General features: G+C 43.0%; 1 protein-coding gene across 1 annotated transcript in view; it reads left to right on the top strand.

The window, feature by feature from the left end:
• slc35f1 (solute carrier family 35 member F1) overlaps window positions 1-16059 on the top strand; it is a 358491-nt gene extending 342432 nt beyond the window's left edge. The window contains exon 8 of the mRNA XM_067983814.1: window positions 14996-16059. Within this exon, the coding sequence (XP_067839915.1) occupies window positions 14996-15220 (225 nt within the window). The 3' untranslated portion in view covers window positions 15221-16059. The remainder of the gene's footprint in view (window positions 1-14995) is intronic.
• The last annotated feature ends 359 nt before the right edge of the window (window positions 16060-16418 follow it).

Genomic DNA, 16418 nt, shown 5'->3' with positions numbered 1-16418 from the left:
CAATCTTTCCTCATAGCTAAACTTCTCCAGTCCTGGCATCATCCTCGTAAATCTCCTCTGTACCCTCTCTAGTGCAATCACATCTTTCCTGTAATGTGGTGACCAGAACTGTACGCAGTACTTAAGCTGCGGCCTAAGTAGTATTTTGTACAGTTGTAGCACAAACTCCTTGTTTTTATATTCTGTGCCTCGACTAATAAAGGAAAGTATTCCATATGCCTTTTTAACCACCTTATCTACCTGGGATCTCCAGGGATCTGTGGACATGCACTCCGAGGTCCCTCTGTTCCTCCACGCCGCTCAGTATCCTCCCGTTTATTGTGTATTCCCTTGCCTTGTTTACCCTCCCCAAAAACATTACCTCACACTTCTCCAAATTGAATTCCATTTGCCACTTTTGTGCCCACCTGACCAGTCCATTGATATCTTCCTGCAGTCTAAAGCTTTCCTCGTCACAATCAACCACATGGCCAATTTTTGTATCATCTGCAAACTTCTTAATCATGCCTCTTACATTTAGGTCTAAATTGAGCTAGCATCAACTGCCGTTTGTAGAAGAGAGTTCCAAACTTCTACTACCCTTTGCATGTAGAAGTGTTTCCTAACTTCACTCCTAAGAGTCCTGGTACTAATTTTTAGGTCATGTCCCCTAGTGCTAGATTCCCCAACCAGCAGAAATAGTTTCTCTCTATCTACCCTACCAGTTCCCCTTAATATCTTGAAAATTTCAATCAATTCACCCATTAATCTTCTAAATTCCAGGGAATACAACCCTAGTTTGTGTAACCTCTCCTCATAATTTAACCCTTAGAGTCCAGCTATCATTCTACTAAGTCTACGCTGCACTCCCTCCAAGGCCAATATATCCTTCCTAAGGTGCGGTGCCCAGAACTGAACATAGTACTCCAGGTGTGGTCTAACCAGGGCTTTGTATAGCTGTAGCATAATTTCTACCTCCTTGTATACTAGTCCTCTAGGTATAAAGGCCAGCATTCCATTAGCCTTTTTGATTATTTTCCGAACCTGTCCATGAAATTTTAATGATCTATGTACATGGACCCCTAAATCCCTTTGGACCCCCATCGTTTGAAGCTTTTCACCATTTAGAAAGTACTCTGATCTATCCTTTTTTGGTCCAAGGTGGATGACCTCACACTTGCCTACATTGAAATCCATTTGCCACAGTTTTGCCCATTCACTTAATCTATTAATATCTCTCTGTAATTCTATGCTTCCATCTACAATGCTGCCTATCTTTGTGTCATCGGCAAACTTGGATACGTGGTTCTTTATCTCGTCATCTAAGTCTTTAATAAACACAATGAATAGTTGAGGCTCCAACACACCTCTGGTCACATCCTGCCAATTTGAGTACCTGCCATTACCCCTACTCTCTGTCTCCTGCCACTCAGCCAATTTCCTAACCAGGTAATAATTTGCCTTCAATTCCATGAGCTTCAACTTTAGCTAACAGTCTCTAATGAGGGACTTTATTGAATGCCTTCTGGAAGTTCATATAAACAACATCCATAGACATTCCCCTGTCCACCACTTTAGTCACATCTTCAAAAAATTTAATCAGGTTTGTCAGACATGATCCCCTCCCCCCCCAAACCACTTTGCAAACCCATGCTGGCTCTCTCTGATCAGCTGAAAATTTTCAAGGTGTTCAATAACTCTATCCTTAATTATAGACTCTAGTAATTTCCCGACAACAGATGTTAGGCTAACTGGTTTATAATTCCCTACTTTCCCTCTCTCACCTTTCTTAAATAGAAGAGTAACATATGCAATTTTCCAATCTAAAGGAACAGTTCCTGAATCGAGAGAACTTTGGAAGATTATAGTTAGGGCATCTCCAATGTGCTCACCTACTTCCTTTAAAACCCTGGGATGGAAACTTACTGGTTCTGGGGATTTGTCACTCTTTAATGCCATTATTTTAATTTGGCTCTTTACTCATTATTAAATCTAATATAGCCTGCCTTCTTGTTGGTTCAAGGACATATTGTTACAGAAAGCTGCTCTGAACACACTCAAGAAATTTGTTACCTTTCTCACATGAGCTTGCCTGCTTATCCCAATCTATATGAAAGTTAAAATCCCCCATTAAAACCACTCTGCTTTTGCCACATACTTGTCTAATCTCTGCAATTATACATTCTGCCATTCACAGCTGCTACCAGGGGGCCTCTTCACAACTCCCATTACAGTCTTATATCCTTTTCTATTTCTTAATTCTACCCACAAAGTCTCCACTGCCTGCTTACCTATCGTTATATCCTCTCTTATCATTGAAATAATTTCATCCTACTAAGTAAGGCTACTCCAGTCTGTATTCTGATTCCAGTCTGTACTTCCATTCTCATTATTTTAAATGTTAATCTGCTAATTATTCATCCAAGTACAGTACTGGATGTCAACCAGTGTCAATAACATACCCTCAGCTCCTTAAAAGGAAAGGAAGCTCTAGAGGCGAGTATTCTGAATGGCAAGTAATTACCCTGAGATATGACCCATATATTTTCATACCCATGCTGAGAATATTTGAGTTGAATATGTGAGAGGAACATCTTAGTCTGTGTGAGGATACTGTAGCTCAGAGTAAAAGGAATTTAAATTCCACAAGCCAGCAGTTCAATTTTCATCTTTTTATCCAATTTTCTTCTCTGTCGTCCTCCTCTTGAGATTCTTTTGACTCCTGGATTATGGCTCCATTGAAACTGGGCACCTTTGGCCATTCTATATCTGTGAGACTTGGCTTGTTGTTCATTCATGTGTGACATCACAGGCAAGCATGATCGTCTCCTCAGCTGGTGGTCACATGCAAGCACTTCTATTAGGGGTCACTGGACAACAGTCAGATGTACGAACCCTGACCGATTTTTCCCCTCCCTAACCCAGAGGTGCTGAAACCAACTGGAACACTGCAGTGACTCTCTGACTTAGAAGTGCTAGCGCTGCACAGACTGGGATCAACATTTGGAGTCTTGTGTTCTGCATATTACAGCTACTCACTGCCTTAACCAGTTGAGCTACCCATATCTCCTGATGTAAGGAAATATCTCCAAATTGGAACTTATAAGAGTAAATGTTATGAATTTGCACTTCCAGGATTTACAGGATATTGGATAGAAGGACTGCTGGGCACAATGACTTCTGTATCTGAGTTCCCAATAGACACTCCCAGTATGTGATGCTCTGTGCCAACACTGTGAATTTATAAAATCTACCCAATTATGTACACTGTAGATGTTGCCACTTTCTTCCAAGTCCAAAACCTTAGGAACGAGTGGCATAGGGACAAGACAGGAAGTGGACTCATACTTGAGTGTTGAGTTTTGATTTGCTGATGGAGAAAACTTACTGAATATTAATGATACCACAACATGAGGCAAAAGAACGAAGAGGAAAAATGGATGTCTTTTTTAAAAATAGATTTTTGGTGTCCAGTTTGCATTTTAGAAATTTTCAGAAAGCAACCAAAAAACAAAACTGTCTTATCCAAAACTGGATTAGTTGTAATACTGTCCAGAGAATGAATCCACAGACGACAGTGCTTCTGTTCATAGGATACTTCATTGGGCTAGAAGTACAATTTGAAAAATTGATTTAGTTGTAGTTTCAATTGCTGCCAGAGATTTTAATTAATTTATCAAAAATAATTTATCAAAAATAATTCCATGTAAAGCTATTTTTCCCCTTTATAAATGCAGATCACTGCAAGAAATTGATCTGTCTTGCTATACAAAATATCTAGGGCAAACAATGTACTTTATGCCTTTATTTATATAATAACGAGTATACAAAGCAAAAATATTTGGTGCAAAGGGAATGCCATTAAGTCTATGATTCAACGTTTTGCACCAGCCAACGGCCATCGGAGATTCTACTTTTAGCTTTAAACAAGTGAACGATGAATGTGCCTCGGTCATCAAATCTAATTATAGCTTCTAAAGAGGACAATAAATTGTATAATTCAGTATCTAAAATAAGCAAGTGTTCTCTGAACACCTCGTCATGAAAGTCAGATCCTGTAAGGTCCTACATCAGTGAATCGACTTTACTTAAAACACCTGATAACATCAAACCTGCCATCAGTGCCACTTATCATAATATCAAAAATACATAATTTGTGCAATATATTAGAATAATCCTTAATGGCTGCCTGCAACACACAGACTGTAATCCAATTGAAGGTTTCAGCCTGTAATCCAATAGAAGGGTACAGACAAAAATCCAAACAGACTGTAATCCAGTCAAAGAATTAAGACTGTATTCCAGTTGAAGGGTGATCCAACTGGAACAGCTAACCTCACCGTCAAAGGGTTTCTTCAGTTCAACACTTCAGAAGCTAAGGCCAACATTCCAGATAAGGAAACAGATTGACTCAACCGCGCTGCGCATAAGGATACGGTCGTATAAGCTCTAGAACATTGCTAACCACCAGCAGCTAGGCATTAGTTTGTCCAGTAGATTGGTTCTCCAAGGCTGTTAACTTGTCAGCTATCTAATGAGTTACTCTTAGAGTAATATCACCAATTTGCAGTCGTCTCAGATACTGATCTTAACTATAACTTAATAGTCAGCGATTTCATTAGTGCTGAATTACAATGACACAATTGACTTGCCTTTATAACCTCTGCTACTCATTTTGTTAAGTAACTCCATCCATTAATTGGTGCTATTCAAACTGATAGGTACTTGTGTCTTAACTGCTTGCACACTCAAGTTGTTGTTTTGTAGTCAATAAATAGTTGTTAGTACATGACTTGTTGTCTGACTTCTTCTTTGATGATTTGGCAAGAAAGGGTTAATTCATTCACTCAGTAGCTGTGGGTATCCTAATTGAGGGTTGGTAAGATGAACTCAATTCAGTCTGAACTGGGTAATGTAAGACAGTTCGGCGAACCGATTCGGGCATCATTCACTCCTAGACCTAAAACTGGGTGGTAAAACCCTAGATGGTTCCTGAAGTGAGAAGTTAAGCAAGGATTCAGCTGGTTACGTGGCATATAATTGTCAAAATATTGAAACTCAGTGTTCTTACAATAGGGCCACTGAAGGATGAGCACGAAAAACTCACAGGAAATAGTACTGAAGTGGCAGGGGTACTGAACATTGCCTCATTTTTCATTGAAGAGGCTACCAAAGAGGAAATGACAACAGTAGAAGTCATGAGGGATATTACAACAATTAAGGCAGAAAGAAATGAAATATGAGAAAAACTAGCGAAACTTAAGGAGGACAAAGCCCTGGGTCAAGATGGTTTGCACCTGCAGATAGTCAAAGAGACAAGGGAGGAGATGCAGAGGCACTAATATCCATATATAAAAATTCAATAGTAAAAGGAATAGGGCCAGAAGATTGGCAAATAACAAATGTAATTTCTATCTTCAGAAAGGGAGTTGGAACCAATCCTAGGAACAATAGATCAGTTAGCTTAACATCAGTGATAGGATAGTTCCTAGAATCTTTGCTAAAAGATCAGATAACAAAATATCTAAGAACATAAAAAATAGGAGCAGGTGTGGGCCATACGGTCCCTCAAGCCTGCTCTGCCATTCAATACGATCTTGGCTGATCTTTGACCTCAACTCCACTTTCCCGTCTGATCCCCATATCCCTTGATTCCCCTAGAGTCCAAAAATCTATCTATCTATCTCAGCCTTGAATATACTCAACGACTCAACATCCACAGCCCTTTGGGGTAGAGAATTCCAAAGATTCACAACCCTCTGAGTAAAGAAATTCCTCCTCATCTCAGTCTTAAATTAAAAAATATTCTGCTTTTCTATTCTTCCGACCAAAGTGAATAACCTCACATTTCCCCACATTATACTCCATCTGCTACCTTGTTGCCCACTCACTTAATCTGTCTATATCCTTTAGCAGACTCTTTGGGCCCGATTTTACCAGGGGTGCGGGTTCCCGGCAGATGGGGCGCCCGGTGAAATTAGTGGGTTTCCCGCGCGATCGCAGCAGGCAACGCACTAATTGAATCCACTTACCTGCTCCTCCGGGTTCCCCACTGCTGATCTGCGCGTCAGGCGGGCTGTGCATGCGCAGTAAGATCTGTCAGCTGGAGGCGCTCTATTTAAAGGGGCAGTCCTCCACTGACAGATGTTGCAACAAATAGCAAAAATTACAGCATGGAGCAGCCCAGGGGGACGGCTGCTCCCAGTTTAATGATCCCTCACCCCAGGTATCAATACATGGGGTGAGGAGGAGGGGGAGGACAAAGATCTTCCACCCGGCGGGCGGGAGGAAGCGGCCTGCCTCTGCCACCAGGAAGGCCTGGCTCGAGGTGGCAGAGGGGGTCACCTGCGCCACCAACATATCGCCCACCTGCACACAGTGCAGGAGGCGGTCCAATGACCTCAGTAGGTCAGCCACAGTGAGTACACGTAGTCTTTCCCCTACACTCCGTCTGCCACATCACTGCCCCCACCCCACATCTCCTTCAGCACTGCCAACACTACTCTGTCACATCACCCCTCATACCCACTCAAAGCCCATCCTCATCTTACCTGCACCTACTCACCTCGCCAGTACTCACCCCGCCACTACCACGCAACCCAATCCTCATACAATCTCATGGCTCTATCCCATACTCACCCTCTCGTGCATCTCCCTCACGGCCAGCCTCACTCAACCTGCCACTACCTGTGCTGCAGCCACAGGGCATGCATCACATATGTGCAGTAGGCAGCGTAAGGCAAACGTGTCGTGAGCATGAAGGGGATGCACAAGGGTGTTTGAGGGTTTGTCATGGTTCTTACTTCTATTGAATTTCAGAACAACTCACATCACACATTCTATTGGCACCACTACTGCCATGTCTTCGCGAATCCTGTCCGGTTTGTGCAATAATGCCCGCTCCTGGGTATCACTATGAGGACCCACCACTGATGCCACCCATTGTGTCACTGCAGAGTGGGTGTAGGTGTATTTGCAGGGCTCTTCTGCGCAGACGACTGAGAGACATCGGCGATGTCCCCGGTTGTACCCTGGAAGGCTGTGGAGGAGAAGTTCGGGAGGGTAGTGGTGACTTTGACAGCGACAGGTAGGAAGATGGTGCACGGGCCAGCCAGGAGCAGCTCGGCATGAAAGAGGCTGCAGATGTCCACGGCTACATGTCGAGTGACTCTGAGCCTCCATGTGCACTGCTGCTCAGAGAGGTCCAGGAGGCTGAGCCTCGGTCTGTGGAACCTGTGGCGAGGGTAGTGCCCTCTGCGATGCATCTCTCTCTGCGGTAGCCCTCCCTCCTGCTGTACAGGTGGATGTGTCACAGCACTCTGTTGTGGAGCTCCACGTGTCAGAGGTGGACGGCGTGGATGGCGAGGCTGGTGAGGCTGGTGATGCTGTTCGCCCTCCGAGGAGGTCATGACTGCAGCTACGGCGGCCCCCATCCGCAAGATGTACATCTGAGGGGGTCCGCAAGGTAGGTACATGTCTCCGGACCCCGGGGTAAGTGTGCAGATTGGTGACTTTTCTTGTCAGGCGGAGGGTGGTGGAGGCCAAACTTTGTCCCAAGTGACAGAGTGGCCTCCTGCAATGGGTGAGGGTCTCCGCCCCCCCCCCCCACACTGTCAAATGGACCTTTGCAGCTGCCACACGTCCATTTGATCTGGGAGTGTATCCCCCAGTGTGGGAAACAGTTCCATGTTGATCCAAAATCACACACAGTCCCTTAATCAGGTCAGTTAATGACCTGAAATAGCTAAGTAAACACACTCAAGTGGCATCCCGCTGGCTTTAATTGCCTGCGGGATTCCCATCAGCGGGGGCTGCGCGCGCACGCCGGCGCGTCAGCGGGGAACCCGGAAGTGGGCGGGATCGAGGTGGGATCCGTTCGGGATCCTGGATTTCGCTATTTTCGAGGCCCCCCTGCCGAGAACGCACCCGATAGCGGGTGCTAAAATCGGGCCATTTGTGTCCTCCTCATGGCTTACTTTCCCACCTAGCTTTGTACCGTCAGCAAACTTGGATACATTACACTCAGTTCCTTCATCTAAGTAATTAAAAAGATTGTAAATAGCTGAGGCCCAAGCACTGATCCTTGCGGCACCCCACTAGTTACAGCCTGCCAACCTGAAAATGACCCGTTTATCCCTACCCTCTCTTTTCTGTCCATTAACCAATCCCCTATCCATGCTAATATATTACCCCCAACCCGATGAGCCCTTATCTTGCGTAACAACCTTTTATGTAGCACCTTATCGAATGCCTTTTGGAAATCCAAATATACTACATCCACTGGTTCCCCTTTATCTACCCTACTAGTTACATCCTCAAAGAACTCTAATAAATTTCTTAAACACGATTTGCCTTTCATAAAACAATGTTGACTCTGCCTAATCACATTATGATTTTCTACATGCCCTGTTACCACTTCCTTAATAATGGATTCCAGCATTTTCCCTACTACTGGTGTCAGGCTAACTGGCTTGTAGTTCCCTGTTTTCTCTCTCTCTCCTTTCTTCAATAGTGATGTTACATTTGCAATCTTCCAATCTGCTGGGACTGTTCTAGAAACTAGGGAATTTTGGATGATCATAACCAATGCATTCACTATCTCTGCAGCCACCTCTTTTAGAACCCTAAGATGAAGGTCATCAGTTCCTGGGGATTTGTCAGCTTTTAGCCCCATTCATTTCTCCAGTACTTTTTCTCCACTGATATTAATTGCGTTACGTTCCTCACTCTCATTAATCCCTTGGTTCCCCACTATTTTTGGTGTCCTTTTTATGTCTTCTACTGTGAAGACAGATAAAAAATATTTGATTAATGTCTCTGCCATTTCCTCATTCCCCATTATAATTTCTCCTGTCTCAGCATCTAAGGGACCAATGTTTACTTTTGCTAATCTCTTCCTTTTTACATACATGTAGAAGCTCTTACAATCTGTTTTTATATTTCTTACTAGTTTACTCTCATTCAATTTTCTCCCTTTTTATCTATTTTTTAGTCATCCTTTGCTGGTTTCTAAAACTCTCCCAATCCTTAGGCTTATTACTATTCTTCGCAACATTACAAGCCTCTTCTTTTAATCTAATACTATCCTTCTTTAGTTAGCCATAGATGGATCGCTTTTCCCGTGGAGTTTTTATTTCCCAATGGAATGTATATTCATTGAGAATTTTGAAATATTTCTTTAAATGTCTGCCATTGCTTATCTACCATCCTACTAGAGACGAAGAGTATAATGAAAAATAGTCAATATGGATTTCTAAAAGGAAGGTCATGTTTAACCAATCTTATTAAATTCTTTGAAGAAATAACAGGAAGAGTAGACAAGGGCAATGCAGTGGATTTGGTATATATAGATTTTCAGAAGGCCTTCTATAAGCTGCCACGTAAAAGACTCAAAAAATCGGGATGTGTGGAGTCAGGTGCCAGGCAGCAGAATGGATTCAAAACATAAAACAGAGGGAATTAAAGGGAAGTTTCTCAGACTGGCAGAAAATGGAAAGTGGTTCTGTGCTGGTACCATTGTTTACCATATATATACACAAATGGTTTGGACTCAGAAATTGGAGATATGCTGGTGCATTTTATGGATGATACCAAATTGGGGTTCAGCTAATAAATGTGGAGGACTACACCAAAATACAGGAAAACATAAACAGACTTGCAGAGTGGGCAGATAAATGGTAAATTAAATTCAATATAGCATAGTATGGGATTGTTCATTTTGGTCGGAGGAATAAGGAGGCCACTTATTCCTTGGAACGTAAGAAACTAAATGGAGTGGAGGAGCAAAAAAGATCTGGGAATACCGATACATAAATCATTAAAAATAGCAACACAAGTTGATAAGGCCATAAAGAGTGGAAACAAAATGATGGGGGTTCATTTCTAAAAGAATAGAATAGTAAAGCAGGGAGGTAATGTTAAATTTATATAAAACCATTGTTAGACACACATAGAGTACTGTGTGCAGTTCGGTCTCCATACTAAGAAAAGGATACTGAAGCACTGGCAAAAGTGCAGGAAAGATTTACAGAGATGATACCAGAATTGAGAGGATTCAGCTATCAGGTAAGTAGGGGCTCTTTTCTCTGGAAAAGAGAAGCCCTGATAGAGGCCTTTAAAATTATGAAGGGGTTTGATAGGGTGGATGTGGGGAAAAAGTTTCCACTTGTGGGTAAATCCAGAATAAGGGGACATAAATATAAGATATCCATTAACAGAGGAATTTCTTTACACAGATAGTGGTTAGAATGTGGAACTTGCTGCCATACGGAATGGTTGAAGCAGATTGCATTGGCATGTTTATGGGGAGACTTGATGTATACATGAGGGAGAAGGGAATAGAGGGATATGTGGGCAGGGTGGGAAAAGGTAATTAGAGTAGGAAACAGCATGTGTTGAGTATAAACAGTGGCATGTATCAGTTTGGGCCAATTGCCTGTTGCTGCGCCGTGGATTCCATGTAATAACAGCGGAGAATGAGGCAAAAGCAGGCTGTGAAGCCCACTGCCACCTAACCTCCTCAGCCTTAATTTCCTTCCCCTGCCAGGATTGCTGCTGGCTGTTGTTGGCTGCTCTTTCTCACTCATCACATGAAAATGCTGGCGAAGATGGACGGCCCATTTCTCACCCATTAGCCCTAGTTGCCGCCAGTTGTCTGGGCCATCATGTAAAAGTGGTGATAGGCCTGGGGTAGTGGTGGTCAGAGAAGGTAGTCGTAGGCCTGGGGTAGTGATGGTCAGGGAAGGTGGTCGTAGGCCTGGGGTAGTGATGGTCAGAGAAGGTAGTCGTAGGCCTGGGGTAGTGATGGTCAGGGAAGGTGGTCGTAGGCCTGGGGTAGTGATGGTCAGGGAAGGTGGTCGTAGGCCTGGGGTAGTGATGGTCAGGGAAGGTGGTTGTAGGCCTGGGGTAGTGATGGTCAGGGAAGGTGGCGGTAGGCCTGGGGTAGTGATGGTCAGGGAAGGTGGCGGTAGGCCTGGGGTAGTGGTGGTCAGGGAAGGTGGCGGTAGTCCTGGGGTAGTGTTGGTCAGGGAAGGTGGTCGTAGGCCTGGGGTAGTGATGGTCAGGGAAGGTGGCGGTAGGCCTGGGGTAGTGATGGTCAGGGAAGGTGGTCGTAGGCCTGAGGTAGTGGTGGTCAGGGAAGGTGGCGGTAGGCCTGGGGTAGTGGTGGTCAGGGAAGGTGGCGGTAGTCCTGGGGTAGTGTTGGTCAGGGAAGGTGGTCGTAGGCCTGGGGTAGTGATGGTCAGGGAAGGTGGTCGTAGGCCCGGGGTAGTGATGGTCAGGGAAGGTGGTCGTAGGCCTGGGTTAGTGATGGTCAGGGAAGGTGGTCGTAGGCCTGGGGTAGTGATGGTCAGGGAAGGTGGTCGTAGGCCTGGGGTAGTGATGGTCAGGGAAGGTGGTCGTAGGCCCGGGGTAGTGATGGTCAGGGAAGGTGGTCGTAGGCCTGGGGTAGTGATGGTCAGGGAAGGTGGTCGTAGGCCTGGGGTAGTGATGGTCAGGGAAGGTGGTCGTAGGCCTGGGGTAGTGATGGTCAGGGAAGGTGGTCGTAGGCCTGGGGTAGTGATGGTCAGGGAAGGTGGTCGTAGGCCCGGGGTAGTGATGGTCAGGGAAGGTGGTCGTAGGCTTGGGGTAGTGATGGTCAGGGAAGGTGGTCGTAGGCCTGGGGTAGTGATGGTCAGGGAAGGTGGTCGTGGGCCTGGGGTAGTGGTGGTCAGGGAAGGTGGCGGTAAGCCTGGGGTAGTGATGGTCAGGGAAGGTGGTCGTAGGCCTGGGGTAGTGATGGTCAGGGAAGGTGGTCGTAGGCCTGGAGTAGTCGGTGACTGTAGACTTATAAGGGTGATTTTTTTCGGAGACTGCATTTCCAGTGCAAAATTACATTTAATGGGAGTGTGGATTGGAAAATCTGGACCTACTCTAATCCTCCATTTGGGCCCCCACTCAATTACCTGTGTTGGCCTTAGTTTCTGCCGAGGCTGCAGCTCTTTTGATCTTCAGGGCTCTTTTGCCTCTTTAAATGCCCAGCTGCCTCTACTGGTGCTGCAGCAGTGATCCTACTGGCTGGAAATTTGTAGCTGGGCGCTGTCAGACTCCCTCTTGGCAGTAGGAATCCCGCTGGGAGCCCCAGTGTGCATCAATGATAATCCCCAACCCGGGAAAATGAGTCGGGGTCAGGACAGAGTCGAAGGGGTAGGCAGGAGTCTTGCCCCGCTGCTACTCTGTCCCAAAAAGAAGAATCCATCCTGATATTTCTAGTTAATCTGAATTTTTCTATTGCATAAAGTTCCATGTAATTTAAAGTCAAATCAGATTTTATTAAACCCATTCAAATCACTTTAATTGCATACCACTAATGCTGATTACTTTTACTGGATTAGGTATGAATAAACTGTATTGTGTGAGGCTATTTGTTTTGCCTGTTAATCTGTGGTACTTTAAGTATATAGCTTTCTGTATAAAATGTTTGGCCTCAGATGCCACAATATTGACCTACTTCAATGTATTATGTGGTTATGTGGAAGTACAAGTGGTTTTGTTGCACTCACAATTATAATTCTTGCACTGCACAGAGAAATGAGTCGGGGTCATACGTAAATATGGCCTGCTGGGGGACCTGGTAGCTCAAGCACTTTGACACTGGACTTCCATCAAAGAGGTTATGAGCTTTGAGTCTTGGGATTGGCATTCCATGCTATGTTCACGGGTTTGCCTCCGGGTTGGTGAATTTGGTCACTTTTGGTTAACCTGTCAAATAGAGTGCCATGCACACGTGAGACATACCATCTGTGAGTTAGAGGGGAAGGGAAACAGTTACAAAAGCCACGTGACTCCTTCAGGATGATCACAGAGCAGTTTTTAAATGAAGATTGTCTTGCAATTCCAATTGGCACTCAACATGACCTACAATGGGAGCAAATAGGGAAAAGGAAAATGTTGCTGATGGCTCCATGGGTAAATATACTATATGGTGTGGTACTGAGCTAAGTCTTGGGTTCAATCCTGGTTCTGTGCTGAGTTAACTGATTTCAGCTTGAGCAGCAATTGGGCATTATAATTAGCCTCAGAAGCTCTAGGCTGGGGAGGAGAAAAATCAGCTAGGATTCTCATTTCTGATTGCTATTTCAAGACTTGTATGCTGGAAAATGTGGATGTCACACAAGTGAGCACAGGTATAGTCTCAGTTGTAATACCCTCCATGGTCAAATAACCTTCTGATAGTCACTGTTTACTTGAAGAATAGGCACTTGGGCAAAATGCTGAATTACTACCAGAATATTCAACAGAGAGAAAATGAGAGGAAAAAGCGATACACAGGGATTAATTAGAAGAAACACACCTGCCTGATGTTGAGACGAGTACTTGTGGAAAAAGTAGGAAATGCATTGGATTGAAGCAAAAATGTAATGATTGATTAAACAACTTTCAGTTCAAAATGGCCTGAGGGCAGCACTTCCCATTTAATACATTCTTTCTTCAATTTATTCCAATTCAGAACAAACAATAACTCAAGGTAAAATGAAGCATGTGGTTTATAGAGATTAACTAGACTAAAAGGGAACGGTTCAGCTTCAATTATCTAGATGAATTATCAGTGAAATATACTCTGTAGGAGTGGGGAGCTCGCATACTTGCAGAACATGAAACAAATTTTGAACAAAGCTCCTTTCATTATTTGGAATATGAAGGGCTATGTGGTATTTGCAATTTGTTCTTGAAGTTAACCAAAAATCTGTAGTTTTTAAAGTATTTTAAACTGAATAGGTGGAAATATATTGCTATGCATATTGAGTGTGAGAAAAAACTGCAAACATTTTAATATAACTACTGAACTCAGACTATTATTTAATTATTTGATTAACAATTTGTTAATTCCCTTTGCCATGTGTTATTGGTTTAAAATATCTTATGTTGAGCTGCTTCAGTTGCTTATTGGGTAAGTGGACCATCCAGTGAGTGGGTGAGTGAACAAAGCCAAACAGACCAGGACGATCACAGGTTTGATCTCCAGTCTTCGCTTAGTTAGCTGATCTCAACCAGTGTAATGGTTGAGATGCTGCAATAGGTTTCAGCCCCTCTAAACTAAAATGAGTTCAAATTGGGTTGGGGATTATCAGTATCATTCCTGCTCTTGATTGCTTTCCAATGACTCTGCTGGGAAGTTCATGGGGAGTAACCTTCAACTTCGGCGAGGATGTAAAACTGGTGGTATGGGATCGGGAAGTCAATGGAAAGGATAATCAGGCGGGGTGTTTAATGGGCGGCCGATCCACTACTGCCAGTTTTGTGTGTGGATGTTGGGCGAGGATAGGACCAGACTTGGTCGCAGTGGCCCACAGTTGAATAGTCTATCAACCCTCACTGTCCAGGTGAACACATGAAGAATGGGCATTTAGCTAAGATGTTGGAGGGATGACCGTGCTTGCAGATCTGTACCCCAGCATGTGTCAATGCCTTCATGAGAGGAGGGGATTGCCAAAACAAAAGTTTCCTTTTATTTTCCTCTTTAAGTTTACATTGTTGTCTCCTAGTACCATGACCTTTCCCCTTCCTGGTAGGGCAAGATATTGCTGCATAACTTGGCTCTCCAGTAAAAAGAACGAACAAGATTTGCAGCCACTGTAAGTGGTTCACAATCTTTTGATAAAACATTTATAAGGATGATAAAGGCGAGTTTAAAATTCAGTGGATTCAAAATCACAGATTTGAAATCCAGTTTGCATTTTGACTGGTGCAAATAGTCAAATATATTATGACCTTGGCAGTAGGCATATGGTTAAACTACCAGTATCTAGTGTTACTTGTTTTACAGAACATAATTTAAAAAGTATTAGAAAAAATACTTTTGCGATACTAAGCTCATTCTGTACTGCATTACATAGTTATATTAAGAGATTGTGAAACTTCCAAATGAATATGTTGTAAATTGAATATCTGTGAGCTGCATGTTACTTTCTCAATGCATATAGTATATAATATCCTAGTATTATTTATTAGTGATCTCATGTTTTTCTCTCTCTCTTAGTTTTCAGGACTCTACCTTCTGTCTTTTTTCACAATCGTTCTTGGATTAATCTTCTACTCTTCCACTTCCACATATGTGGCCCAAGATCCACGTGTATACAAGCAGTTCCGTAACCCAGCAGGCCCTGTAGTGGAGATACCAACCACTGGACAACTGGAGCCATCAGTCACATATTCCAGTCTCGGACAGGAGACTGAGGAGGAGGCCCATGTCCGAGTTCCATGAGGAGGCACTGAGGATGCTTCCTGGCACTTCAATGGGCTTTATTCTGCATTCCTGGATTGTTTTTTTGTTTACATCACCTCATTTCCCCTATTTTTGGTTTACTACATTTTAATATTTATTTTTCAAGCCAAATTTCTAGAATTCTTTTTACTAATTGTAGAGTTTAGTAAATTGTTATTTGAGACAATTGGGTTTAATATGTCAGTTCACTGACTAAGAGTTTTTAAGTGGATTGCAATCAACTGATGGTTTAAAAAGTGCCATCTAAAACATTTTTATAATATAGTCTATATATCACTACCACTGTATGGGAATAAGGGGATTTTAACTGAGTTTAAATATGCACTGTATTTTTTCTCATTTCCAGTCATTCCCATCTTTTTGCACATAAATGTTTCCATGTTAAGGCCATCTAAGAAGTCATTTAAAGGGTGATGTTATCTTTCTATACGAAGCGCCATTATATGACCTCTGAACCTGTGTCATTCTAGGATGGGTTATTGTATAGTTTAGAGTTTGCTAACTTGTGCTGTTAACATTTTGACAAGTTGTGTAGTACCTTTGTGTTGCTTTAACAATTAGTAAACTTCACAGTTAGATTACAATAAGTATGGACTGTACCCCATGGGTAGAAATCTACTGTTAAATAAATGAAATAAAATAACATAATACAGTTAAACTCAACACCATTACAAGAAAACAAACCAAAAACTGCACAGTTCAACTGAAAGAAGCCCATTATCTTTTTGATATCTGCATGCTCTTTATGGACTGGCTGTGGCAATGTAATGCCTGTATGATGTTTTCAAATAAATGCTTTATGAAAGATAATATCACAACACAGGCCCCTGTCTAGTACTTGCAATGATCGCTCAACAAACCATTTATAAAAAATAGGCTGCAGGCATTATTTTTCAGTTTATTGTATTAAAACTGCAACGGACAGTAATTTACATTTAACCAGAATAGAAATCATCATCATGATTCAGTGAGTAAATTTTCTGCACATCTGCTAATTTGACAAAATGTAGGTATGAATATAGATAGTGTATTTTTTGGCTAATGTGTTTATTTGTGGAAAATATGAGCGCTTAGCTATATTTTTGGTCATTGTTTACAGCCTCAAAGAAGATAATATGACTTTCACGGTTGAGGTTCTCACTAAACATCACTGCCATTGCAGATTCAGGCCCCAATG

The sequence above is a fragment of the Heptranchias perlo genome, chromosome 5 (genome assembly GCF_035084215.1).
Source record: "Heptranchias perlo isolate sHepPer1 chromosome 5, sHepPer1.hap1, whole genome shotgun sequence".
NCBI lineage: Eukaryota > Metazoa > Chordata > Chondrichthyes > Hexanchiformes > Hexanchidae > Heptranchias > Heptranchias perlo.
The sequence above is the reverse complement of the archived record's forward strand: the minus strand, read 5'-3'. Positions and strand labels throughout refer to the sequence as shown.